Here is a 27,469-nt window from a genome sequence, read left to right on the forward strand (position 1 = left end):
CACGTGTCTGACAAGAGCAGATATATTGACGCCTGTACCAAAATGAACGAATGGCGGGAGTCAACACAATCACGCATATTAGTTGCAACTTTCAGCGTATCAATGCTGCGTTAACATTTTAGTCGGAACTAGAAATCTCGGACATTTCCGACTTGCTAACTGGTTGTATTTATAGGCGTTCAACGAATCTACAGATCGGAAATTTCGGAGTTTCTAGTTCCGACAAGAATATGAACGCGGCATATTATCGAAATTTCACATACTATAAAACTTTGTTTTTTCGCATACTACGACCCGTACGCTAGTATGGGTATTCGGACAAAGCTACTGTTCTTTCTAAACAAGTCTGCTCTCAGCTTGAGAGATAATGATCATAGGATATGTTATGTGTAATAATAATGTAATAAGCATTACCGTGTTTCAAACAACGCGCATTTCTTTTCCATTTAATCAAACCCTTTGAGATACAGTATGACGCCAACAAATGAGATCCTTTCTCTTCAGTGTAAACGGAAGTGAACAGTGACCAAGAACCATTTCCCCGTTAGCGTTTTTATTGTTGTTATTTAGACGTTTATTAACACCCTGGAACTTAAAATATGACTAATTTACTTGCACAACATCACATACTTACCTAAGGTAGTGTTTAAATCACGTTGGAGACAGGACTTGGTTGATAGCTAGCTAGCTGGCTGCTAACTAGCTAGAAATGGCTAACGTGAACAGTATGGTTTTTCACACTCAAATAGCCTCAATCATGGAGGTGCTAGCGAATGCAGCCGTGGCAGAGATCTGTAAACTCGTAGACGACGACTATGCAGTGTTTCGTTTGGAAATAACTCAAAGCCAAAAAGAAAACAGGGGATTGCGGAGGAAGCTACAGCTACTGGAACTGAAGGTAGCACGGGAGCGCGCAGAGAGGACAATGCGAGAGCGCGTCCTCGCCAGTCGTCCCAGTAGTGTCAAGATCCTCGACCGATACAGAGGAATGGCAAGAGGTACATTTTCCAGAAGGCCAAGGTTGCGCGGCTTGTCGGCGTTCATGTATAGCTCAGTGCCTGTTACCCGTTCCGTTCTGCACATGTGTTCAGATGTATTACCCAGAATTGAGCCTTGGTCAGTTTGTCGATAGTATGCAATAATTGCCCTGATTACTAAGATATCTTGCACAAAGACATAATATCATATTCTAACCAGATTCTTAATTTACTGCATTTCCTATTATTAGCTCAATGAAAACAATTTGATGCATAGAAAATAATTCAGTCAATCAATAAATTCTATGAAGTGTTACCTTACACCCAATTCTAGACCGTGCCAATAGTGTACAATATAGTGTTGAGCATTGACAGTAGCTAACCTAACCACCTCTTTCCCCCCAATCACTCTCTCAGGTGAAGGAAATCTCACTGGAGGCCACAGAAGCTTTGTGAAGCCAGCGGGACACAATACATGGAGAGATGACCAACCAATCACTGTTGATGAGGGGAGTGGAACCTCAACCCAGCACGTTATCGTGATAGAGGTTAGTGTAATAGTATTACGTCAGAAAATCAAATGTGGCCAGTTTATTTCAGAAAGACTCCCCTCATCCTTCATATGATGTGGGCGTGCCCTGTAGTTAAATGCTTGTAGGACAAAGTTCATTTCGAAGTGCATGAATGTAAATATTCAATGTGTTGACAGGGCATGTCGACCTTTTTGGACCCGTGAAGACGTCTAAATGGGATGGGGAGTTGGTGGTGTAGGACCACCTATTTATGTTTCTCTCTTCTTTACACCAATTTTATTATTACACAAATCTGTGTGATCAATATGATCATTTCTCTGTATGTTTTTCTTTGGCAGCCTACGGATACATGTTGTATGAACTGTGTAAATTGAAATTAATATTGTACCCCCCCCCAAAAAAAGACAAAACAAATACAAACTTGGTCAAAAAAATTTACTTCCCTACGACATTGTTGTCCAATTCTTCTCATGTACCGTTAATAACCTCCACTCTTCTTGTGTCAGTCTGCAGATGCAGAGGCTGCAGGTCCTGGGGTCAAGCAGGAGAAGACTGAAGGAGAGGAGGAACCATGGCACAGCAGTAACATCCAGACTGGAGCTCCCCCTGTAGCCACGGAGGACCCCACCACTGCCACAGTGCTACCCATGCCCCGACGCATTATCACGGAGGTCAGTGGAACGCCAAACGCCGTACTCAAGTCAGAGACAGACACCAAGACTTTAACGGGGCTGAGCTGTCCTGCTCCCCACTCAGAATATTTCCATTACGGTAACCCAAGGACGGTTCTGTCCCATCAGGACTCAGGTGACACGTTACAGACTGGCAATGATCCGTCTTGTTCATACGCTACAGAGATGATACCTGGTGACATGCCTGTGGTATTAGATGCACAGACTAATCCAATGAGAGGGGACTGGAACCAGTACAGTAGTAGTGTATACTCTGAAGGGTGCCAAGATAAGAAAGGGGAGTGTCTGGTCGTAGATGAGATGACTGTGAAAGTGGAGGGCGACGTTCCTGTGACATGGAATGCAGACGAGACTCACTTCGGAGAAGGACACTCGCAGGGCAGCTCCAGTGACTTCTTAGACTACAGGGAAAGCTTAGAGACAAATCTAAATGTCCCGACCCACTCCCCTTTACACCCAGTGTCCATGTCGATGGCGCCTTCCGATTCACAAGGCTGCATCCTTTTCGATCAGGTATTGAACTCAAACAACCAAACGGCCAAGGCGTGGGGAGAGGGAGCAACAACGGGCGGTAAAGAGAAGCAGTTCTTTTGCATGTTCTGTAACAAAGGCTTCAGCTGCCCACAGAAGGTGGAGATCCACCAGAGGGTCCACACAGGGGTGAAACCCTTCATCTGTACCCAGTGTCATATGCGATTCGCCCATGCTGGCAACCTGAAGAGGCACCAGCGGTTTCACACAGGGGTAAAACCCTTCAAATGTACCCAGTGTCACATGCGATTCACCCAGGCTGGTGACCTGAAAAGGCACGAGAGGGTCCACACAGGGGAGAAACCCTACAGCTGCCCTCAGTGTGAGAAGAGGTTCTCCCGTCAGGACCAGCTGAAGATGCACTTGAAGGTCCACACGGGAGAGAAGCCATTCGCCTGTACACACTGCGGGAAGAGGTTCTCAGAGAGGACCTACCTTAGGATGCACCAGCAAAAAGACCATTCAACTGTAGAACATAGAAAGTAACCATTCCACTCCATAGCTTCTGACGTTTAGATCAAACCCTGCATTAAAGACTAAGATGAATTGTCATTGTTGTCAGCAGAAAAGATCCACAGATACATTTGGAATAAAGAGAGTAAGAGATTTCAGCGTTGAATATTACTGGGTAGAATATTGCATCCAGTCATTGTGTGACATATAAGGCATAAATAAGTCTACAAAAGTCGAACATGTTGTGCTGTGTAGGCTATATGATGTTCACACATTTTCCCAAGACACTTTTAATGAGAAAATTAAAATTATATTCATCAACTTCATTATATTCATCAACTTCATGCAGATTTGTAGTTGAGACATGTGTATGTTTGGTTTTCATATGGTGTGTTTAAAACCTGTTTGTTTAATAAACACAAAATGGGACTTTTCATTCCAAGACTTTCATTGAGACTCTTTAGTATACATCACATCTGATCTCACGCTTTATAACCAATATACACTTACTAAATATACCTACACATACCCACACACTAACAAACACCTACTGTACATGTCAAAATAGTTAAGTCAGGTTTATCTGATGATAAATCATATTTATGTCCACCATTACGGGTTTAACAACAATGAAGTCATTCTGTAACTACAGTATTGGACTCATGTAGTGGGGATGGGTAAACACTCCATGTTGAAAGTGTGTTTATTATCTGTGTGTACGTACTTGAGATGTCTGTATCACCTGTCTCCTCCAGGAGGAGGGTCCAGGGGTGCTGCTGGTGACGGATGAGGGGTGTGAGGAGGTTCTGGGGAACCTTGAGGGGACCATGGTCATTGAGGACAACCAGACTACACCTCCTGAACCCACAGAGGAACCAGCTGAGCAGCACAGGACCACACACAGTCTCACTGAGGTGAGCCCGCTGTGAACTACTCTCTAAATGGTATTCGGTCAGGGCCTGTATCCACAAAGCCTCTCAGAGTAGGAGTGCTGTTCTAGGATCAGTTTTGCCTTTTAGATCATAATAATAACACTATGTGTTTATTTATTTGACAGGTGGGGACCTGGTCCTCGATCAGCACTTTTACTCTGAGCCACTTTGTGGATACGGGCCCAGGCCTTGATTAATTTTGTCTTAAATGAAATGGGTTTCTATTCTATCTATTTTCTATTGTTCAACTCTACTGATGGTTTTATCACAACAAATGCTGGGTTATTGCGAATGTCCACACTGTGGTCTTGGCACATGAGCTCCAGCCAACTGCTGGCAGATACAGTGCAGGTAGGATTATTATGGATAAGAGTGAGATTCTTTTTATTTTTCAAACGGCAGCCAATCGTCAATCATCATTTCACCAGAATAAGACCTTCGATATTTAATTGAAAGGAGCATCAAGCTCACCGTGCATTTAAAAAAAAATTGAACCTTTAGGCAAGTCAGTTATGAACAAATTCTTATTTACAACAGTGGGTTAACTGCCTTGTTCAGGGGCAGAGCGACAGATTTTTACCTTGTCAGCTCGGGGATTTGATCCGGCAACCTTTCGGTTACTGGCCCAACACTCTAACCACTAGGCTACCTGCCGCACCTTCACTTTCACGCCCTGTGAAGTTCATCATAACTTATTTCATGGTGTCCTCCAAGTTCACTTTGATATGATGGTTATTATATCAATATTTGGGGTTCTACCGCCATTTGTCGCAGAATACATTTTAACGACTCAAAAAGGTCCCTCCTTGTCTAGACTATTTTGTTATGTCGACATTTGGAGAGTTTACCGCCAGATTTGCTGTTTCCATCAGGCCTGTTTTGACATTTATTATCCAATGTACTTTTCTCACATAAAAAGGTTGGATGGAATCCTGGTTACACACACAGTTGGATGTATTTAAACTGATGTACGTCACTATATCACTGTGTTCATCAATGCAATAAGAACCAAAACATGCTCAAGTCAAGCCCCTCAACTGTTTCTGTTATGCGAAATCCCAGAGCACACAAGCTTATCTATCATCTGTGTTATGTGATCTTTACAAACAGTCCATGACTTCAAGCTGTTTGCAGTAAATGGCATGAAGGCTTCAGGTCTTGTGATGACTGGGGTGAAATATTAAACATGAACGAATGTAACCCTGTACTTGATATTCCAGACTGACTAATCTCTACAAACTGAGGAGTGTATGTCCTTTTAACTTCGGTTTAGGAGGGTAATTATTGCAAGAGATGTAGACTCGGACACTGTCAAAAAAGAGGAATAAATGCAAAAAATACTAAAAATATCATGGTGAAAAGATGAAAACAAACCGCTTCCGCGTCAAGCCATCATAGTGCCCTCAAATTCAACTCTGGACCTCGAAGACAGTTCCACTGCACTTTTTAATTGATCCCCTCTAATCAGAGACTGATTTAGACCTGGGACATCAGGTGTGTGCAATTAATTATCAGGTAGAACAGAAAACCAGCAGGCTCCAGACCTCGTAGGGTAAGAGATGAGTACCTCTGGCCTAGTGTATGCTGGTTTTTGTTTTTTCCTTTCAATTAGGTGTGGGGAGTTCTTTACTAATTAGTGACCTTAATTCATCAATCAAGTACAAGGGAGGAGTGAAAACCCGCAATCACTCAGCCCTCCGTTGAATGAGTTTGACTCGCGGCTTAAATGATCGGCACACACACACCTCTGACTTCGATTTCAAGGATAATTGCATGTGTCACATGATCAAGAAAGAAAATACATTAAATCAGTACCTTATACAATAGAATGCATGAACTACTACATTGTGTATATAAGCGGACAGAGAAATATAATCAATTATTGCTTTTAGAAATACCATGTGAACATTTCCTCAGAATAAATAACACAGGGTTGTAGAAAAATTGAATATAGAGTAGGGAGCTTGAAAGAGCTTGAAAGAAATTTGATTTATTTATTTTTATTTCACCTTTATTTAACCAGGTAGGCAACTTGAGAACAAGTTCTCATTTACAATTGCGACCTGGCCAAGATAAAGCAAAGCAGTTCGACACATACAACAACACAGAGTTACACATGGAGTAAAACAAACATACAGTCAATAATACAGTAGAAAAATAAGTCTATATACAATGTGAGCAGATGAGGTGAGATAAGGGAGGTAAAGGCAAAAAAGGCCATGGTGGCAAAGTTAATACAATATAGCAAGTAAAACACTGGAATGGTAGATTTGTAGTGGAAGAAAGTGCAAAGTAGAAATAGAAATAAATCACTAGATGAGGGTATCAAGCTCCAGTAAAACTTACAGAAAACACTTCAATAACGATTCTTCATTCATGCCTGATAGGTGGAGAGTTTTTAGAACATCCACCTGTATTCTGTCTGGAGAACACTCAGTTCAAGATTACCACCCCTATGTGAACTATTTATCTTCTGTACAGAAGGACATGGAGGAGACTGGGTGACCGGCCTTTGAGAAATGACGTGCCATTGGGGATTTAGGGTCATTTCTCCTTACACCACTCCTGTGTTCTATAATACGTGTTCTTATCTGTTTACTGGGTTGGCCCATTTATTGCTTATTGCATGGACAAGAGATAAGGTATATGACGTTAGAAGAGCTGCATGTGAGGAACTGTTTCATAGTGTATTGTTTACCAGTGGCAGAGCTACTGAATTTGCTCACTTTTATACAGGAGTCCCTATATGCCGCACACCTACCGCAGGGGTAGAAACCGGTAACCTGGTTTATTTTCTACTCTATTCTTGTTAACACAGTCTTCTTTCGAAACAAGTCTTCTCTGAGCTTGAAAGATACTGATCATAAGAGATTTTATGTGTAATGTAATAAGCAGTACATTTTTTTTTTAAACATTGTGCATACCTTTTTCATTTAACCACTCCCTTTGTTCTATGACACCAACCAATAAGATCCTTTCTCTTAAGTAAAGCAGAGACCAATGGATTAATAAGAACAGTGGTAAAAAAAAATGGTATGAGTTGAGGAAGGGAAAGACAACTGTATAAGATCCAGGAAAAGGTGGGGACAGGGAGGTCCTCAGGTCCAGAGAGAAGGGACGAAGACGTAATCACAAGGCTGAGACTCATCAGGCTCAACAGCACTTTGAAATTACTAGGGAAACATCCAACTGGGAAGTTAAATCACAGGCAGAGGGAGATGGAGACAGTGGAACACATTCTATTTCAGTGCCAGCGATATGGAAGGGAAAGGGACAGTTTCTTAAGGAATAATGGTATTGAGAAGCCAAGTTTTATTGAACTGTTAAGAAAACCTTAAGGTGATATTGTATTGAATTATATATTTCGTTTCCTTAGGGAGAAGGGTTTAATTGTGTAGGTTTAAACTTTAAACCTTCCCTGTCTCTGATCCACATTCCAGTCGGTGGCGGAAATGCATCTTTAAAGTTGGTTGCCAACCGCCATTTAAAAACCACTGAAGAAGAATCGTAAACGGAAGGGAACAGGAACAATTTCTACGTTAGCGGGTTTTGTTGTTATTTAGACGTTTATTAACACCCTGGAACTCCACAGCATCGCCTACTTGCCCCATATAGTGTTTAATTCGCGTTTGAGACAGGACTTGGTTGATAGATGTTATCTAGGTAACGCGGACGTTAACTAGCTAACGTTAGCTGCTAACAATGGCTAACTGTATTGCTTTTCACACTCAAATAGCCTCCATTATGGAGGTGTTAGCGAATGCAGCCGTGGCAGAAGTCTGTAAACTCGTAGACGACGACTATGCAGTGTTTCGTTTGGAAATAACTCAAAGCCAGAAAGAAAACAGGACATTGCGGAGGAAACTACAGCTACTTGAACTGAAGGTGGCACGGGACCGCGTCCTCGCCAGTCGTCCCAGTAGTGTCAAGATCCTCGACAGATACAGAGGAATGGCAACAGGTACATTTTGCAGAAGGTGGAGGCTGCGCATGTGTTACTTTAGATGTGTTAACCACATATGGCTGGTTAACCAGAATTCAGTCTTGATCATTATTTGGATATTAGGCAATAATTCTGATTACTTAGCTAACTTGCAGAAAGACACTATCATATTCTAACCATTCTTGATTTACAGCGTTTCCCATTATTTAATCATTGAAAACAATATAATGCATGGAACATAATCAATCTATAAATAGTATTTAAAGAAGTTATGCTTAGTGTTATCTCACATCCTTGCCAATTCTAGACAGTGTCAAAACTGTAAATAGTGTATAATACACCATTGAACATTGACAGTACCTCACCACCTCTTTTCCCCCAATCTCTCTCTCAGGTGAAGGAAATCTCACTGGAGGCCACAGGAGCTTTGTGAAGCCAGCGGGACACAATACATGGAGAGATGACCAACCAATCACTGTTGATGAGGGGAGTGGAACCTCAACCCAGCACGTTATCGTGATAGAGGTTAGTGTCATAGTATTACGTCAGAAAATCAAATGTGGCCAGTTTATTTCAGAAAGACTCCCCTCAGCTTTTCACTTGCTTACATGGACATACTTATTTATCTGCCATAGGGGAGCTTGTGAGACTTCCCTATGACCTTGTTATCCATTTCTACTCATGTACTGGTAATAACCTCCCCTCCCCTCATGTCAGTCTGCAGATACAGAGGCTGCAAGTCCTGGGGTCAAGCAGGAGAGGTCTGTAGGAGAGGAGGACCCAAGACACAGCAGAGACATCCAGACTGGAGCGGCTGGAAAGCACCTTGTAGCCACCGAGGACCTTGCCACCACCACCGTGCCCCAGGCCTGGACCCAATCTAGCATCACAGAGGTCAGTGGAACGCCGAAGGCCGTCCTCAAGTCAGAGATGGACACCGAGATATTAATTGTAACACAAAGGCTCTTACACACAGGATCTGACCGCAGATCAGACCCAGAGAGACTGGGGAGACTGGGCTGTCGTCCTGCTCCCAGCTCAGAGTATTTACCGGTATTTCACCAGAGCCAGAAGACAGTTCATTCCCGTGGAGATGGTGACGCGTTAGACACTGGTGGTGATGATCCGTCTTGTTCTTACACTACAGAGATGGACCCTGGCAACATATCCTTGGGTTTAGAGACACAGACTGATCTGTCTAGAGGGGACTGGAACCGATACAGTAGTAGTGTATACTCCGAAGGGTGCCTAGATAAGAAAGGGGAGGTTATAGTGGAAGATGAAGTGACTGTGAAAGTGGAGGGTGACGCTCCTCCCACATGGAATGCAGATAGTCAACTAGGAGACGGACACTCACAGGGCAGAGATTTCTTAGATTACAGGGGAAGCTTAGAGACAAATCTAAATGTTGCCACCCACTCCCCTTTACACGCATTCAGGGATCGCAATCCTGCGTCCACATTGATGGCACCTTCCGCTTCACACAGCCATATCCTTTCCGATCAGGTATTGAACTCAAACGACAGGGCTAGAGCCCAGGCTCATGGAGTGGGAGCCACATCAGGCAATAGTAAAGAGAAACGGTTCCTCTGCATGTTCTGTAACAAAGGATTCAGCTGCCCCCAGAAGCTAGAGATCCACCAGAGGGTCCACACAGGGGTAAAACCCTTCAGCTGTACCCAGTGTCATATGCACTTTTCCGTGGCTGGAAACCTGAAGAGGCACCAGAGGGTCCATACAGGGGTGAAACCCTTCAGCTGTACCCATTGTCAAATGCACTTTGCTCAGGCTGGTGACCTGAAGAGGCACGAGAGGGTCCACACAGGGGAGAAACCCTTCAGCTGCCCCCAGTGTGAGAAGAGGTTCTCCCGTCAGCACCAGCTGAGGATGCACCTGAAGGTTCACACGGGAGAGAGGTCGTTCGCCTGTACACACTGCAGGAAGAGGTTCTCAGAGAGGAGCTACCTCAGGATACACCAGCAGAAAAACCATTCCACTCAATAACATAGAAAGTAACCATTCCATTCAATAGCTTCTGACATTTATATCAAACCATGCATCAAAGACGAAGATGAATTTATTGTTATCAGCTAAAAAGACCCACAGATGCATTTGGAATAACAAGAGTAATAGATTTCAGTATATATTGCAATATATAAGGCATACAATGCATTCGTAAAGTATTCTGACCCCTTGACTTTTTCCACATTTGTTACTTATTCTAAAATGGATTAAATAAAAACGAATCTACACACAATAATGCATAATGACAAAGCGAAAACAGGTTTTGAATTTTTTGCAAATGTATTGTCAGGCCTTTATGGTAGAGTGGCCAGGCAGAAGCCACTCCTCAATAAAAGGCACATGACAGCCCGCTTGGAGTTTGCCAAAAAGGCACCTAAAGACTCTCAGACCATGAGAAACAAGATTCTCTGGTCTGATGAAACCAAGATTGAACTCTTTGGCCTGAATGCCAAGTGTCACATCTGGGGGAAACCTGGCACCATCCCTACGGTGATGCATGGTGGTGGCAGCATCATGCTGTGGGAATGTTTTTCAGCAATCAGGATCAAGGGAAAGATGAACGGAGCAAATTACAGAGAGATCCTTGATGAAAAACTGCTCCAGAGCACCCAGGACCTCGAACTGGGGTGACGGTTCACCTTCCAACAGAACAATGACCCTAAGCACACAGCCAAGACAATGTAGGAGTGGCAACGGGACAAGTCACAATGTCCTTGAGTGGCCCAGCCAGATCCCGGACTTGAATCTGATCAAACATCTCTTGAGAGACCAGGAAATAGCTGTGCAGCGACGCTCCCCATCCAACCTGACAGAGCTTGAGAGAATCTGCAGAGAAAAATGGGAGAAACTCCCCAAATACAGGTGTGCCAAGCTTGTACCGTCATACCCAAGAAGACTCGAGGCTGTAATCACTGCCAAAGGTGCTTCAACAAAGTACTGAGTAAAGGGTCTGGATTCTTATGTAAATGTGATATTTCTGAGTTTTTTTTATTTTTATATAAGTTTGCAGAAATGTAAAAAAAAAATAGGGTTTTGCTTTGTCATTATGGTGTATTGAGGGGAAAAAAACAATTGAATCCATTTTAGAACAAGGCTGTAGCGTAATAAAATGTGGAAAAAGTGAAGGGGTTTGAATACTTTCTGAATGCACTGTAAGCCTAAAGTCTGTTTCAAATTGTGTTTGTACTGTATAGGCTATATGATGTTCATGAAAGCATATTACATTACTTAAATTCAACTGCTTTATTTTTTTCCCAAGACACTTTTTTAATGAGAAAATTAATGCAGTTCATCAAGTTCATGCTGATTTTTAGTTGAGACGTGTATGTTTTCATATGATGTATTTAAAACTTGTTTAATAAACACAAAATTGGACTTTTCATTCTAAGACATTCATTGAGACTCCCTTTAATATACATCAGATCTGATCTCACCCTATTCTGCTTCATAACTAGTGATGAACCGTGTTATTGGTTAACAGTCAGTCATAATTATGGCTAAACCCCACCTATTTCTACAATTTCTCAAAATTAGATTTTAAACCTAACCATAATACTAACCTCATGCCTAAACTTAAATTAAGACCAAAAAGCAAATGTTTAATTTTCATTCATTTTTATGGGCAATTGTGACTTAACTATTGACGGCCAATATACACTTACTAAATATACCTACACTAACACCTACTGTACATGTCAAAATTGTTTAGTCAAGTTTGTCTGATGACTTGACTTATCATAGCTGACATCTTTACCCACAACATATTTATGTCCACCATGATGGGTTTAACAACAATGAATTCATTATATAACTACAGTACAGGACTCAAATGTAGTGGGGATGGATAAACACTCAATGTTGGAAGTGTGTTTATCTGTGTGTACGCACCTGAATTTTTTATTCAAACGGGAAACTGGAGAGTGACAAACCGAGCAGCGTTGGCAGTTCTTGACACAAACTGGTGTGCCTGGCACCTACCTACCCCGTTCATAGGCACATTCACCCTCTGAATGGCACACATACACAATCCATGTCTCAGTTGTCTCAAAGCATAAAAATGCCTTTAACACTGATTGAAACAAGTGGCCTCAATAAGGGATCAGACTTGACCAGGTGAAAGCTATGATCTCTTTGAAGTCACATGTTAAATACACTTCAATCAGTATAGATGAAGTGGAGGAGTCAAGTTAAAGACTCTTTAGTACACATCACATCCGATCTCATACTATTCTGCATAAACATGACAGCTCTTTATAACCAATATACACTTACTAAATATACCTACACACTAACAAACACTACTGTACACGTCAAAATAGTTTAGTAAGATTTGTCTGATGGTGACTTTTGACTATTTCTCCACAACAACATTTATGTCCACCATGATGGGTTTAACAACAATGAAGTCATTCTATAACTACAGTATAGGACTCAAACGTAGTGGGAATGGATATACACTGTTTATTATCTGTGTGTACCTACCTGAGGAGTGTATGTCTGTGTAATCTGTGTCACCTCTCTCTTCAAGGAGGATGAGGAGGTGCTGCTGGTGAAGGAGGAGGGCCTGGGGAACCCTGAGGGAACCATGGTCATGGAGGACAACCAGACTACACCTCCTCCTGAACCCACAGAGGAACCAGTTGAGCAGCACAGGTCCACACACAGTCTCACTGAGGTGAGCCCACTGTGAACTACTGTCTGAATGATATTAGGTCAGGGTCCGTATCTACAAAGCCTTTTTACATTTTTTTTATTAACAATTATTTATTTCAAACGTCAGGATTTCCGTTAGGCAAATGTGGCACCGGACAATGTAACCTGGAAGATTTTTTATTTACCGTCCATTTGAGAAAATTACCGGACCCATATGCCGTGGGTGCATAACCCATTAATATCCACCCACGTTGCTCAGAATGACATAAATCACATTTAGATTATGGTAATGCATCTTAACAGAACATGCAACTCATGTAATGAAGCAGCCAAGAAAACAACATTTTCAAACATTTGCCAAAATGCAATTCGTGGGAAAACACCATTGCTAATATGGCTAGGATTGTGGCGTCTGGACAATAAAAGAAAGTTGATATGAAAACCAATAGAACAGGAGAGAAATGGCATAGTGGTGGGTCCAATAAGAAAAGAAAATGGAAATAAATTAGCCAAAATTATATATACTGAACAAAAATATAAAATGCAACATCTAATGTGTTGGTCCCATGTTTCATTAGCTGAAATAAAAGATTCCAGAAATGTTCCATACGCACAAAATGTGTTTACATCCCTGTTAGTGAGCATTTCTCCTTTGCCAATATAATCCATCCACCTGACAGGTGTGGCATATCAAGAAGCTGATTAAACAGCATGACCACTACACAGGTTCACATTGTGCTGGGGACAATAAAAGGCCATTCTAAAATGTACAGTTTTGTCACACAACACAATGCCACAGATGTTTTGAGGCAGCGTGCAATTGGCATTGATAGGTTCTAAATGAACCTTGCTTTGGGTGAGTAAGATGTTAAATGTATTTCTCCATCCCAATCTTTTTACATTTCTTCCATGTCTTGTCCCATTAAATTTGTTTCTTGCAACAGGGCTATGACCAATGTTCCCTCAATTTTTGGGGCACTGAGCAAATTTCAGGTCTGCTGAGCGCAAGCTTGAGCATTAAAAATTCTGTGCAATTTCCAGCACGCTGGTACTCTGAACACTGAGGCTGTACCTGCTTTATGGTACAGTTTAACAGTGGCCATGTAGGCTACTGTGGCTATTTGATCATAATGTAGGCCTACCAGAGTGGCCTACCATCAAAAACAATGGAGAAAATGCATCCCATAACATTTTAACATGTTAATAGCTATTCTATCATTCAGCCTACAGTAGCAGCCAATGTGTGGTGTTCAATGCCTACATTCCATGAGACTTAAAAAAAAAACATGCAGGGCTTGACATCAACCTGTTTATCCACTTGTCCTTCAGACAAGGAGGTGACTGAAAATGTTGTGTTTGATGCAAGAAACCACTTTACAAAATAAAAAGCATTATTATTCCTATACCATTATTACAGAGAATCACACAAACGATGCTACCCTCTGCCTATTGTCTACTTAGCTTATTAGGGCTCCCGAGTGGCGCAGCGGTCAAAGGCACTGGATCTCAGTGCAAGAGGCGTCACTACAGACCCTGGCTCGATTCCAGGCTGTATCACAACCGGCCGTGATTGGAGTCCCATAGGGCGGCGCACAATTGGCCCAGTGTCGTCCGGGTTAGTCTCGGGGAGCTGCCCTGGCAGTCTCGGGGAGCTGCTGGACGTGCAGCTGAGGGAGCATTAGCTATGACACATTTTAATTTATTTAGGTAATTAAATGTTTGTTTCCTTTTAATGCGGTGTGCCATAGACTTCACATTCCATGAAATTATGTTCAATTCAGAAAATGAAATCTGTGTACTGGCCATAAAAAAAATATATATATATATTTACACGTCTAAAACATTCATGGCTGTAGTACCATAGGATGAACCATAGAGTGGGCACGCCTTAAAAACAACTCGGAACTGGGAACTCGGAAATCTCAGACTTCCGACTGTGCGTCCAAAACAATTGGGAACTCTGGGGCGGGGAAAACAAGCTCAGACTGGGAAAAATCGATTTGAACTGTCATCCAACCCCCGAATTCCAACTCGAGTCTCTTTCTAGAGCTCCGACTTTCCGACCTGAAGATCACTGACGTCATGATTTGACCTCATATTTTTTCGAGTTCCCAATTGTTTTGAATGTGGCATCAGAGTTGTTGATCTAGGATAAGTTTTTCCTTTAAGATAATAATGAATAAGATTAGTTGGAAAGATCCTAGATCAGCACTCCTACTCCAAGGCTCTTTGTGAATAAGGACCCAGGTCTTGATTTATTTTGTATTAAGTGTGGTACCATGCCTTTATCTTCCATTTTAATGGTTTGATAATTTAGAGGTAGTTTTGTGAACCAGTGCTAACTAGCTTAGCGGCAAACACTGGAAGTCTTCCGGTACAGCTAGCAAGCTAGTTAGCATTGATTCGCTGAATTACCTCTTAACTGCCTGCATACTGGACACAGAGACAATAATGGTATCCACGAGTTCATCTGATTCATCTCTTTAAAGACTGTCACGTAATCAAATCAACTAACAGGTTTGCATAGTACTCATGGCAATCCCTCATTTCCCAATCAGAAGATGCTCCATAGCAGGGTGCTCATATCAGATTTCCTGATCCAACATCCTCTCACTCTGTATCTCTTACAGTCAGTAGACATGGAGGATGGGAAGCCTGATCTGCTGATAGTCAAAGTGGAGACAATAGAAGACGAACCAGAGAGCATTGATCTGCTGAGTGGACTAAAGATGGGGGAGCAAGGTAAGGGAGAAATACATATAGCCTACATACAGTAATAGATCTTCAATGGGAATAGTGATGCACCTGGCTATTATTTTCTTCAGTTATAAAATAAAATCAATACAACTTATGTTTACACACATGATTTATGTACTTGATCAGGACATTGACTCAAACTCCATATTTAAAGTTTTTTCTGCCATGTTTGTAAATGTCTATTTTGTAACCTCTTCCTGCAGGTGGTTGGCCGGAGCCTAACAAGGGAGACTGGGCAGCCATCTTGGAATCCCAGACGGCCGCAGCCAAGGGCCCAGGGGACCACATCACTGAGCAGGGCGAGATAGTGGAGGTCAGTGGATGGGACAGCGTCCTCAACTCTGGGCTGGGGAACAACACTATTAGCCAGAACCCCAAAAAATATTCCTAATAGTCTACACATAATACCCCATAATGCCAAAGCGAAAACAGGTTTTTAGAAATCTTTGTAAATGTAATACAAATAAAAAACAGATACCTTATTTATATAAGTATTCAAACCCTTTGCTATTAGACTCGAAATTAAGCTCAGGTGCATTCTGTTCCCATTAATCATCCTTGATGTTTCTACTTCATTGGAGTCCACCTGTGGTAAATTCAATTGATTGGACATGATTTGGAAAGGCACACACCTGTCTATATATGGTTCCACAGTTGACAGTGCATGTCAGAGCAAAAACCAAGCCATGAGGTAGAAGGAATTGTCCGTAGAGCTCCAAGACAGGAATGTGTCGAGGCACAGATCTGGGGAAGGGTACCAAAACATTTCTGCAGAATTGAAGGTCGCCAAGAACACAGTGGCCTCCATCATTCTTAAATGGAAGAAGTTTGGAACCACCAAGACTCTTCCTAGAGCTGGCCGCCCGGCCAAACTGAGCAATCGGGGGAGAAGGGCCTTGGTCTGGTAGGTGACCAAGAGCCCTATGGTCACGCTGACAGAGTTCCAGAGTTCCTCTGTGGAGATGAGAGAACCTTCCAGAGGGACAACCATCTCTGCAGCACTCCACCAATCAGGCCTTTATGGTAGAGTGGCCAGACGTAAGCCACTCCTCAGTAAAAGGCACATGACAGCCCACTTGGAGTTTGCCAAAAAGGCACCTAAAGACTCTCAGACCTTGAGAAACAAGATTCTCTGTTCTGATGAAACAAAGATTGAACTCTTTGGCCTGAATGCCAAGAGTCACGTCTGGAGGAAACCTGGCACCATCCCTACGGTAAAGCATGGTGGTGGCAGCATCATGCTGTGGGGATGTTTTTCAGCGGCAGTGACTGGGAGACTAGTCAGGAACGAGGGAAAGATGAACGGAGCAAATTACAGAGACATCCTTGATGAAAACCTGCTCCAGAGCGCTCAGGACCTCAGACTGGGTCGACGGTTCACCTTCCAACAGGACAACGACCATAAGCACACAGCCAAGGCAAAGCAGGAGTGGCTTCGGGACAAGTATCTGAATGTCCTTGAGTGGCCCAGCCAGAGCCCGGACTTGAACGCGATCTAAAATAGCTGTGCAGTGACGCTCCCCATCCAACCTGACCGAGCTTGAGAGGATCTGCAGAGAAGAATGGGAGAACCTTCCCAAATACAGGTGTGCCAAGCTTGTAGCATCATACCCAAAAAGACTCGAGGCTGTAACCGCTGCCAACGGTGCTTCAACAAAATACTGAGTAAAGGGTCTGGATACTTATGTAAATGTGATATCAGTTTTTTTTATAAATTAACAAAAAATGTCTAAAAACTTGTTTTTGCTTTGCCATTATGTGGTCTTGTGTGTAGATTGATGAGGGAAAAAACATTTAACAAATGTTAGAATAAGGCTGTAACCTAACAATGTGGGAAAAGTCAAGGGATCTGAATACTTTCCGAAGCCACTGTGTTCCCTACAGGTTATAGAAGGTTATATCTACAGGTTATATCCGTTCAGACCCCAGTCTTACCTACAGTTGAAGTCGGAAATGTACATACACTTAGGTTGGAGTCATTAAAACTTGTTTTTCAACCACTCCACAAATTTCTTGCTAACAAACTATAGTTTTGGTAAGTCAGTTAGGACATCTACTTTGTGCATGACACAAGTCATTTTTCCAACAATTGTTTACAGACAGATTATTTCACTTATAATTCACTATCACAATTCCAGTGGGTCAGAAGTTTACATACACTAAGTTGACTGTGCCTTTTAAACAGCTTGGAAAATTCCAGAAAATGATGTCATGGCTTTAGAAGCTTCTGATAGGCCAATTGACATCATTTGAGTCAATTGGAGGTGTACCTATGGATGTATATCAAGGCCTACCTTCAAACTCCGTGCCTCTTTGCTTGACATCATGGGAAAATCAAAAGAAATCAGCCAAGACCTCAGAAAACAAATTGTAGACCTCCACAAGTCTGGTTCATTCTTGGGAGCAATTTCTAAACGCCTGAAGGTACCACGTTCATCTGTACAAACAACAGTACGCAAGTATAAACACCACGGGACCACGCAGCCATCACACCGCTCAGGAAGGAGACGCGTTCTGTCTACTAGAGATGAACGTACTTTGGTGCGAAAAGTGCAAATCAATCCCAGAACAACAGCAAAGGACCCTGTGAAGATGCTGGAGGAAACAGTCACAAAAGTATCTATATCCACATAACCTAAAAGGCCGCTCAGCAAGGAAGAAGCCACTGCTCCATAAAAAAGCCAGACTACGGTTTGCAACTGCACATGGGGACAAAGATCGTACTTTTTGGAGAAATGTCCTCTGGTCTGATGAAACAAAAATAGAACTGTTTGGCCATAATGACCATTATGTTTGGAGGATAAAGGGGGAGGCTTGCAAGCCGAAGAACACCATCCCAACCGTGAAGCACAGGGGTGGCAGCATCATCTTGCGGGGGTGCTTTACTGCAGGAGGGACTGGTGCACTTCACAAAATAGATGGCATCATGAGGTAAGAAAATTATGTGGATATATTGAAGCAACATCTCAAGACATCAGTCAGGAAGTGAAAGCTTGGTCGCAAATGGGTCTTCCAAATGGACAATGACCCCAAGTATACTTCCAAAGTTGTGGCAAAATGGCTTAAGGACAACTAAGTCAAGGTATTGGAGTGGCCATCACAAAGCCCTGACCTCAATCCCATAGAAAATTTGTGGGCAGAACTGAAAAGGCGTGTGCGAGCAAGGAGGCCTACAAACCTGATTCAGTTACACCAGCTCTGTCAGGAGGAATGGGCAAAAACTTATTGTGGGAAGCTTGTGGAAGGCTACCCGAAACGTTTGACCCAAGTTAAACAATTTAAAGGCAATGCTACCAAATACTCATTGAGTATATGTAAACTTCTGACCCACTGGGAATGTGATGAAAGACAGAAAAGCTGAAATAAATAATTCTGTACTATTATTCTGACATTTGACATTCTTAAAATAAAGTGGTGCTCCTAACTGACCTAAGACAGGGAATTTGTACTAGGATTAAATGTCAGGAATTGTGAAAAACTGAGTTTAAATGTATTTGGCTAAGGTGTATGTAAACTTCCAACTTCAACTGTACCTACACGTCTATGTCAAAGATAATAAAACAAAACACTATAGTACTACAGTATTTTATATTATAGTTAACTGTGTATACTACATGAAATACTACAGTAAAGTCTGCAAGAACACTACAGTGAATACTATAGTACTTTTTCAAGTGGGGGACCAGGGTGAGGCGTAGATTTGGTCCACGGGGACGGGGAGGTGTCTGTATGCTGCAGGAGAGAACAGATACAGACTCGGCTAGCGATGCTCCGTCCTGCTCCTATAGTTGTGATTCAGAGAGACTGATGGGGCCTCAGGTTAACCCCCTAACAGGTGCTGCCTTCAGCCTGCCTTCTATAGGTTCAATCTACAGGAACATGGACCCTGTAACAATACAGACTCCCTGGCCTTCGTCCTCCTCACACTCTCCTAATGTTAAACCAGACCTCAGACAATGCCAGTGCCTCAACACTAAATGGCTACACAAGTCCAATGACAAATGACAGTAGTAGAGACGTAATCAGTAAAGGTGGCAGCGCCAAAGACAAGCGCTTCCCGTGTTCATTCTGTGAGAAAGCCTTCAGTTTCCCCAAACGGGTGGAGATCCACCAGAATGCACACGGGGGAGAACCGTACAGCTGCCACCTGTGCGGGGACAGATTTTCCAACTCGTTCAACCTGGAGAGGCACCAGAGGGTCCACACGGGGGAGAACCCTACAGCTGCCCCCAATCTGAGAATAGGTTCTCCCACCAACACCAGCTGAAGATGCACCTGAATGTCCACACTGGAGAGAGACCATTTGCCTGTACTCACTGCAGGAAGAGGTTCTCAGAGAGGAGCTACCTCAGGATACACCAGCAGAAAATGCACACGGCCCATGTATAGTGACATGTAATGTAGTACTAGTTAGTTTGTAGTTAATTCTGTTGGTTTAGGATGTAGTAGGGAACTGGATGAGAAGAAATGAGGAAAGAATGAGTATGATGAGGCAGAGTAGATGATATGGTGATGGTTGGTGTGATGGTGTCTGTAAAAATCCTTCACTAATGAAAAGTGACACTGTGTCCCTATAGGTTGATACTTGTATTTTATAATGGGGAAAGGATTGTGCCTTAAAGGCTCAGTGCAGTCAAAAACTTTAGATATTTAGATATATTTTCTCACTGAGGTTAGAATTATACTGTGAAATTGGGAAAATTATAATACCCTTTTAGTGTAAGAGCTGTTTTGGTGGGATAGAGTTTCGGCCCTGCCTGGTGACAGCACCAGGTGTTAAATTAGTTAATAGACCAATAAGAGAGTTCCAAACCTCTCTGCCAATAACAGCTAGTTTTCAGTTTTCCCCTCCCCACTCACACCACTCCCAGACAGTCCTAGTTCAATTCTTGCTTGAGAAATTGCTCTTTGCTAAGAAGCTATTTTTGTTTCTTTTTGACCTTTTGAAAACAATCACAGTAAGGTACTTAGTTGTTAACCAGAAATTATTAGATACTGAGATAAAAACGGCTGCATTGGACCTTTAATGAATGTTCACTGGACATAAAGTAGTGAAGCTGTGTGTAATGTCATGTTGAACCTTTTCCAAAGTATTCTAAAATTAATTTGATCAAAGGGAAGTTACCAGATTTACAAGAAGTGTTACCATAGTTAGAAAAGTTATTCTACTTCACATGTATCGTTTTGTATAATAAAAGTACAACATTATCTTAGTATATGACCATTTTGTTGAAATTAAATACAAAATTTACTCTGTGCTGACTCACTTGGTTATTTTTGATTATTGCCAGGACTGTTTCCCTTCTCTGTCGAACCAAAACATTATACTTCATTCTTGAATCAACACGTGGACATTTTTTTTTATTTATAGTAAACTTGAATGGGTCAATATTGTTAGGTACTTAAATCACAGTGTGAAAGATAGGCTTGACTGTGGATAACATTTTATAATATAATGTTTCTGTGTCTACAGCAAAGAGTTTCTTATATAAACCTTTATATGCTATTCTGCTCAATTTGTGTTTATAGTCTGCAGTCCATGAGGACCTGCTGATTTCTGGTGTCGCTGACGGGAGAGACTGGACCTCTGAAGTGGCTGGTCACAAATCCTGGCCCCGGATCAGGACCATGGATCAGGAGTCATCGCTCTTCCTTCCCGAGTCGCAACTAGGACCAAACCAAGAGGGACAGAGACTCCACCACCACACAGAACACAACCAGTGGACAGGAGGACTGAACAACCTCAGTCCTGGTGGTAATCAGATAGACAGAGGCTCCAGTCAGGGATCCAGTCTGCAGCCCAGACCCTTCTCTTCACAGTCTCAGTGCAGGGATGAAGCAGGGCCTGGGGCTGATAGAGATAGACCCTCCTGTTCCTATGATACAAACACCACAGTATCCATGATGAACAGAGCAGATCACCCTGGGCTTCAGCCTTCACAGAGAGTGGTGGGAGACCCCCCTGGTGGTAGTCTATCAGGAAGTCTGTCTTCAGGGTCTCGTCTAATGCCTGGTGACTGGGTTCATAGAAAGCCTGGACATGGGTCTAGCCTTCCTCAGCTACCTCATGGTTACCCCACAAATACAGACAGGGTCAGGATGGACGTTCACCACGAGAAGTACTTAGCTTATAACACAGCACACAATCCCAACAACACCCAAACAATGGCTAGAGGTCAAGGAGGGAACTCAAAGACTAACCACCTGAGGGCAGCGGCTCCTGCTTCTACCACCTCTGGTGTCATTGGGTCACAACGTGGGAGGCCGAGCAATAGGACAGACGCCGACAAGCCGTACGCCTGCCTCACGTGTGGGAAGCGTTTCGCTGAGGCGAACTATGTGAAGAAGCACCAGACTGTTCACACCAAGGAGAGGCCCTTTAAGTGTAAGCTGTGTTACAAGAGCTTCTCCTTCCAAAATAACCTTATCAGACACAGGAGTGTCCACAATGGGAAGAAATCATAGAAGTGTATGAGTTTTACGCAGGGGATATCTGGGAACCATTATTTATCTGACATACACTAAATGACCAGTATGTGGACACCCCTTCAAATTGGTGACAGGTGTTTACAATCGAGCACACAGACATGCAATCTCCAAAGACAAACATTGGCAGTAGAATGGCCCATACTGAAGAGCTCAGTGACCTTCAACATGGCACCATCATAGGATGCCTCCATTCCAACAGTCAGTTCATCACGTTTCTGCCCTGCTTGAGCTGCCCCGGTCAACTGTAAGAGCTGTTATTGTGAAGTGGAAATGTCTAGGAGCAACAACAGCTCAGCCACGAAGTAGTAGGCCACACAAGCTCACAGAACGGGACTGTCGAGTGCTGAAGATCGTAGCTCATAAAAATTGTCTGTCCTCGTTTGCAACACTCACTACTGAGTTCCAAGCTGTCTCTGGAAGGAACATCGGCACAAAAACTGTTCGTCGGGAGCTTCATGAAATGGGTTTCCATGGCTGAGCAGCCGCACACAAGCCTAATATCACCATGCGCAATGCCAAGCGTCAGCTGGAGTGGTGTAAAGCTCGCCGCCATTGGACTCTGGAGCAGTGGAAACGCGTTCTCTGGAGTGATGAATCTGGCAGTCCAATGGATGAATCTGGGTTTTGCAGATGCAGGGAGAACGCTACCTGCCCGAATGCATAGTGCCCACTGTAAAGTTTGGTGGAAGAGGAATAATGGTCTGAGGCTGTTTATTGTTTGGGCTCCTTAGTTCCAGTGAAGGGAAATCTTAATGCTACAGCATGCAATGACATTCTAGACAATTATGGGCTTTGTGGCAACAGTTTGTGGAAGGCCCTTTCCTGTTTCAGCATGAAAATTCCCCTGTGCACAAAGCGAGGTCCATACAGAAATGGTTTGTCAAGATCGGTGTGGAAGAACTTGACTGGCCTGCACAGATCCCTGACCTCAACCCCTTAGAACACCTTTGGGATGAATTGGAACACCGATTGCGAGCCAGGCCTAATCGCCCAACATAGGTGCAGGACCTCACTAATGCTTTTGTGGCTGAATGGAAGCAAGTCCCTGCAGCAATGTCCCAACATCTAGTGGAAAAGCCTTCCCAGGAGAGTGGAGGCTGTTATAGCAGCAAAGGGGGGGACCAACTCCATATTAATGCCCATGATTTTGGATTGAGATGTTCAAGGTGTCCACATACTTTTGGTCATGTAGTGTATTATAGTTATGTGTAGTGTATTGGGGTAAGAGGTTTTTTTGGATTACTAGGTCCCTCGTTTGAGCATCTGGGTACACTCATATTCTTACATGATACAGACTTGTTTGGTGTGCTAGCATAGCCAAAATACTGTCATTGAAGTGTAACACTACATGTCCCCTCTGAATTTGGTTTTGCCTATGTTCTATTCATAACAAATACTATGTCTCCCCCCCAACATTATTCAGCATAATCAGGTGGTACCTGTTCCTTTATGTACAAAAAAATAGGTGATCAAATCTGTTAATAAATGAGAAATCATGTTGTCATGCCCTTTTTATTTGCCTGTGTATCATTTAGAATAAAAAATGGCCTCCGTTTCCTTGGCTTCCTTCGAACCTATAGGTTTCTGTCCTTGACACTGATGGGATCTAACCAGCCATTCTTGTTAGGTCATTTACTGTAATTTTTCCACCACACTTGTAGTGAAAGAAAGTGACCGGTCAGCCATATTGGCACTCCCTAGTAGGAATGAATGGAATCCTACAGTATTTCAATTATATGTATTCTTTTTTTGTGTGTGTGGGGACAGTAACATAAGTCACCCCAAAAAATTATACTTAAGGAAAATGCTATATTTTTATGTTTTAACTCGCATATTAATTTAAACGTGAATTAAGTTGTCTAATATAAAAAAACGTGGCAAAAACGTTAAAAAAAGAATGTAGACAATAATAAATATTTCTATAGCTTCCAAAATATTTTTTACGATGGAGGCACGGTGCCTTAAACACGGCAGGTAGCCTAGTGGTTATAGCGTTGGGCCAGTAACCGAAAGGTTGCAAGATCGAATCTCCGAGCTGACAAGGTAAAAAAAAATCTGTCGTTCTGCCCTTGAACAAGGCAGTTAGGCCGTCATTGTAAATAAGAATTTGTTCTTAATTGACTTGCCTAGTTAAAGGTTAAATATAAATTAATAAACAGCGCCCCCTACAGTATTCGAGTGCGTTCGTAAATTCAGTCTGGCTATCTACTCCGATTTCCAGAGCGCTCTCGTCTGACAGTGTGCTAGAGCCTAGAATACTGATGAATTTACTAACACGCAACACCCGATGAATATGAAGTTTAATTGTTATCTCAGCTTTTCATTTCCTTAACTGGCCATACTAATTCAGTGGTGATTTTAGCATGTAAATCTTGGTGGGTTGCATGCCAGCAAAGCCACTACACAACACTAAACAATACATTCATTGCACTATAACGGTGGCAAATGGTGCCCACAAACTGTTAGGGTCTACATAAAGCTGTACCAACAGCAGAGTCCCAACAGCAATCCCAACACCTTACCACTGCTACACCTGGCTATCAGCTGAGCCTTGTCTGGCAACGAAAACAGTTCATTCAACCTCATTTACTGCCTTTAAAAAAAATATAGCCGATATGGATGACTTGCTTAAACAAGTGTGGTTTCTACTGACTACTGAGATGTAGAAACACTGACATAAGGGGACAAAAGCAGCTAAGAGGCAATCCGTAATTTCAATTAAGACATTAATGAGCGAGCTAGGATGGATGTAGTCAATATAACTTTTGTTCATCTCTTTCGATATGTACAGTGACATAATTCTGAACATGGGCCGTTCTTACAGTGTTCTCCCTGTACAGCAAGTCAGAACTGTAGGATAAATAAAGGGGGCATATAAGCAGACAATGAAAGCCCTTACAATATTCAATGATTACATTTCTCTAAAACAGGTTATAGGGTACATGTGCACCACCAAGTCAAGACAGTAGGTGAAATTAAGAGGTGAAAATAGAAAAAGTTATTTGGGTGAGGCATATGTGCTACTAACAGCTTACTACACAACATACACTTAGTATTACTTTCTTAGCTACAGTATACATATTTCCCTGGCATATTACATAATTTATGCAGCAGCATCTCACTTGAACAGGAAGGGGGCGGTCTTTCATGGGCAAATTTTGTCAAAGTCTGTGATTCTATGGATTTATGGTGCTTTCAAGACAACTGGGAACTCTGGAAAAAAAACAAGGTTGAATCATGATGACGTCAGTGATCTTCAGGTCGTAGCTCTAAAAAGAGACCGGAGTTCCCAACTTACAATTCCGAGTTGGATGACCGTTCAAAACGTATTTTCCCAGTCCGAGCCAATTTATTCCTGAGTTCCCAGTTGTCTTGAACTCACTGAATTCAGATTCCCAGTTCTGAGTTAAATTGTTTTGAGTGCAGCAGAAATGATGCTGGATTGACAGCATGGCCAATGTTGAATGTTAGAATTTTAAGCTTGGAAAAGAGACCCTTAAACCAACAATTGGGACCACACACCCACTCAACTGAATAGCAGGCTAGTGGTTGCTTTGCAATGCTTGCAGATAGCCACTGATTCCTTCCAAACTACTCCTTTGCGATTTCCAACTTGTGTAATGTTTATGTCCAAAGGCTGATGAGTACTGATACATTTTATCTATAATTTCTCTTCATTATTTCTCTTCATATGACAAGGAGTAAAAAGGATTTGCCAGTAGATTGTCGAATTGATTCATGATGACTGCCAGCTAAGATTTTGATAGTATGATGTTGACATGATCAGTCCAATCAAAGCTACTGTAGATATAACGTGATTTCATGTCATTTTATTTGCGGCCAATGACCTTGAGACTTCTTGGATGGGCACTTCTAATGTAACTCTATGGCAGCACCCAAGGGGCTTGAATTTTCGAGCTCTACCCTTAGATTTGGCGGTGACATAGTGTCCCCATGAGTGACATAACACTGAGCCAATCATGAAGCAACTAGAGAATATTTCCAACCTCTACACTCTGTATTTTAAGCTGGCTTCCCCACCACCACAGAAAGCACTTAGCTAGACTGAAACACCTTCATTTTGGAGGTGACTTACTCAAGAAAGAAAAAAAAGAGACCATGTTTGTATGGATGCTTTATTAACTCAATGATTTTGTATAATATTTGACATTGTTTTCAAACTGATGTGACATGTATTAATGCCAAAATAAAATGCAAAACAGGCAAAAAAAATATTTATTTTTAGCTAAAAATGTGGGGCTCAAAACAGGTGGAGCTAAACATGCCACCATATCCCGTCTAAGATCAACATAACCCATAGCCGGATTTCTCATAACCATGATACAAGTTTATCCGGGTTATTGTAAACGGGACGTGATGTTTATATGCGTCAACTCAAAACAGAATACTTTAGTATCTTCAATAATAATGGGATATTGCGTGTACATGGGTAGCGATAAATGTAACTATTTTGAGCAGAAGAAATATGAGTAGCATATGCATAACCATGGTAGTAATTGAAAGGGAACAATAGAGATTATGAGGAAATGCAGATCAAAGGTGAGGACACAAGACTGAATCCAAATATTACACTAGATTTTATGTGCATTTTACATTTACTGTACTTTTTGCAGCATCTGTCTAATGAAATCTTATGACTCATGGAAAGAGCTTTCAATTATTAAATTATTATTTTTTTGTTCCTCTCCTTGCTTTGCCATTGAGTAATTTAAGCTTGGAACACAGCTTTAAATCCCCACCATCATATCACTGTTGTTCATTCAATCCAAATACAGTCCATTATAGATCGCAATCTGGGTCAGGTGGGCATAACTTGAAAGCTTATCCTATTGCCAAAAATACCTAGGCAAATTATTAAATACTGTAGGCTTTTCTTAAGGCATAACACAAGGCCTGGTGAAGTGTTAAATTAAGTGTGTTTTGTCTTTATAGATCTTCAGATGGGCCAAGGATCCAACATTCACCGATATGTCACAATAAGCGCAAAGACCTGATACTGATCCTGGTTCCGGTGCAGAAATGGCTGTTTATATAATCTCATTACACCTTAAAAATGCCTAATTTGGAGTTGCCGAAACGACGCCATGGCCCTCCCACGTTTGTCTCATCCCATCTTATTTCCCCATCTTGTCACACATCGGACTTGGATAAGTGGTGTAGTGCTATTAAGAGGTTTAGAAGGCTTTTTCAAAGAATGAGAATGCATTACTTTTTTATTTTTAAGGTATCTGTAACCATCAGATGTATGTCTGCATTCCCAGTCATGTGAAATCCATAGATGAGGGCCTAATGAACCTACTTCAATTTCCTTATATGAACTGTAACTCTGTAAAATATTTGAAATTGTTGCATTTATATTTTTGTTCAGTGTATATACACAGAACAAAAATATAAACGCAACATACAAGCATTTCTAAGATTTTACTGAGTGACAGTTCGTAGAAGGAAATCAGTCAATTGAAAT

At 42.1% G+C, this 27,469-nt stretch overlaps 2 protein-coding genes across 2 annotated transcripts in view; both read left to right on the plus strand.

The window, feature by feature from the left end:
- Positions 1–1,512: 1,512 nt before the first annotated feature.
- The window catches only part of LOC115201881 (zinc finger protein GLI4-like), a 225,254-nt gene continuing 199,297 nt past the window's right edge, over positions 1,513–27,469 (plus strand). Inside the window, exons 1-4 of the mRNA XM_029765763.1 lie at positions 1,513–1,525; positions 2,017–2,181; positions 3,942–4,100; positions 15,369–15,480. Coding sequence (XP_029621623.1) covers positions 2,158–2,181; positions 3,942–4,100; positions 15,369–15,480 — 295 coding nt within the window. The 5' untranslated portion in view covers positions 1,513–1,525; positions 2,017–2,157. The remainder of the gene's footprint in view (positions 1,526–2,016; positions 2,182–3,941; positions 4,101–15,368; positions 15,481–27,469) is intronic.
- Positions 8,551–10,302, plus strand: LOC115201910 (zinc finger protein 583-like). The gene is made up of 2 exons (XM_029765798.1): positions 8,551–8,586; positions 8,779–10,302. Exon 2 carries the CDS (start codon positions 8,992–8,994, stop codon positions 10,063–10,065), a length of 1,074 nt encoding a protein of 357 aa, XP_029621658.1. The 5' UTR covers positions 8,551–8,586; positions 8,779–8,991; the 3' UTR covers positions 10,066–10,302.

Source organism: Salmo trutta, chromosome 11 (assembly GCF_901001165.1).
Source record: "Salmo trutta chromosome 11, fSalTru1.1, whole genome shotgun sequence".
NCBI classification, from domain to species: Eukaryota; Metazoa; Chordata; class Actinopteri; order Salmoniformes; family Salmonidae; genus Salmo; species Salmo trutta.

Excerpts from the sequence above, each read along its gene's own strand:
- LOC115201910 (XM_029765798.1), top strand. The coding sequence starts at position 8,992 with ATGGACACCGAGATATTAATTGTAACACAAAGGCTCTTACACACAGGA.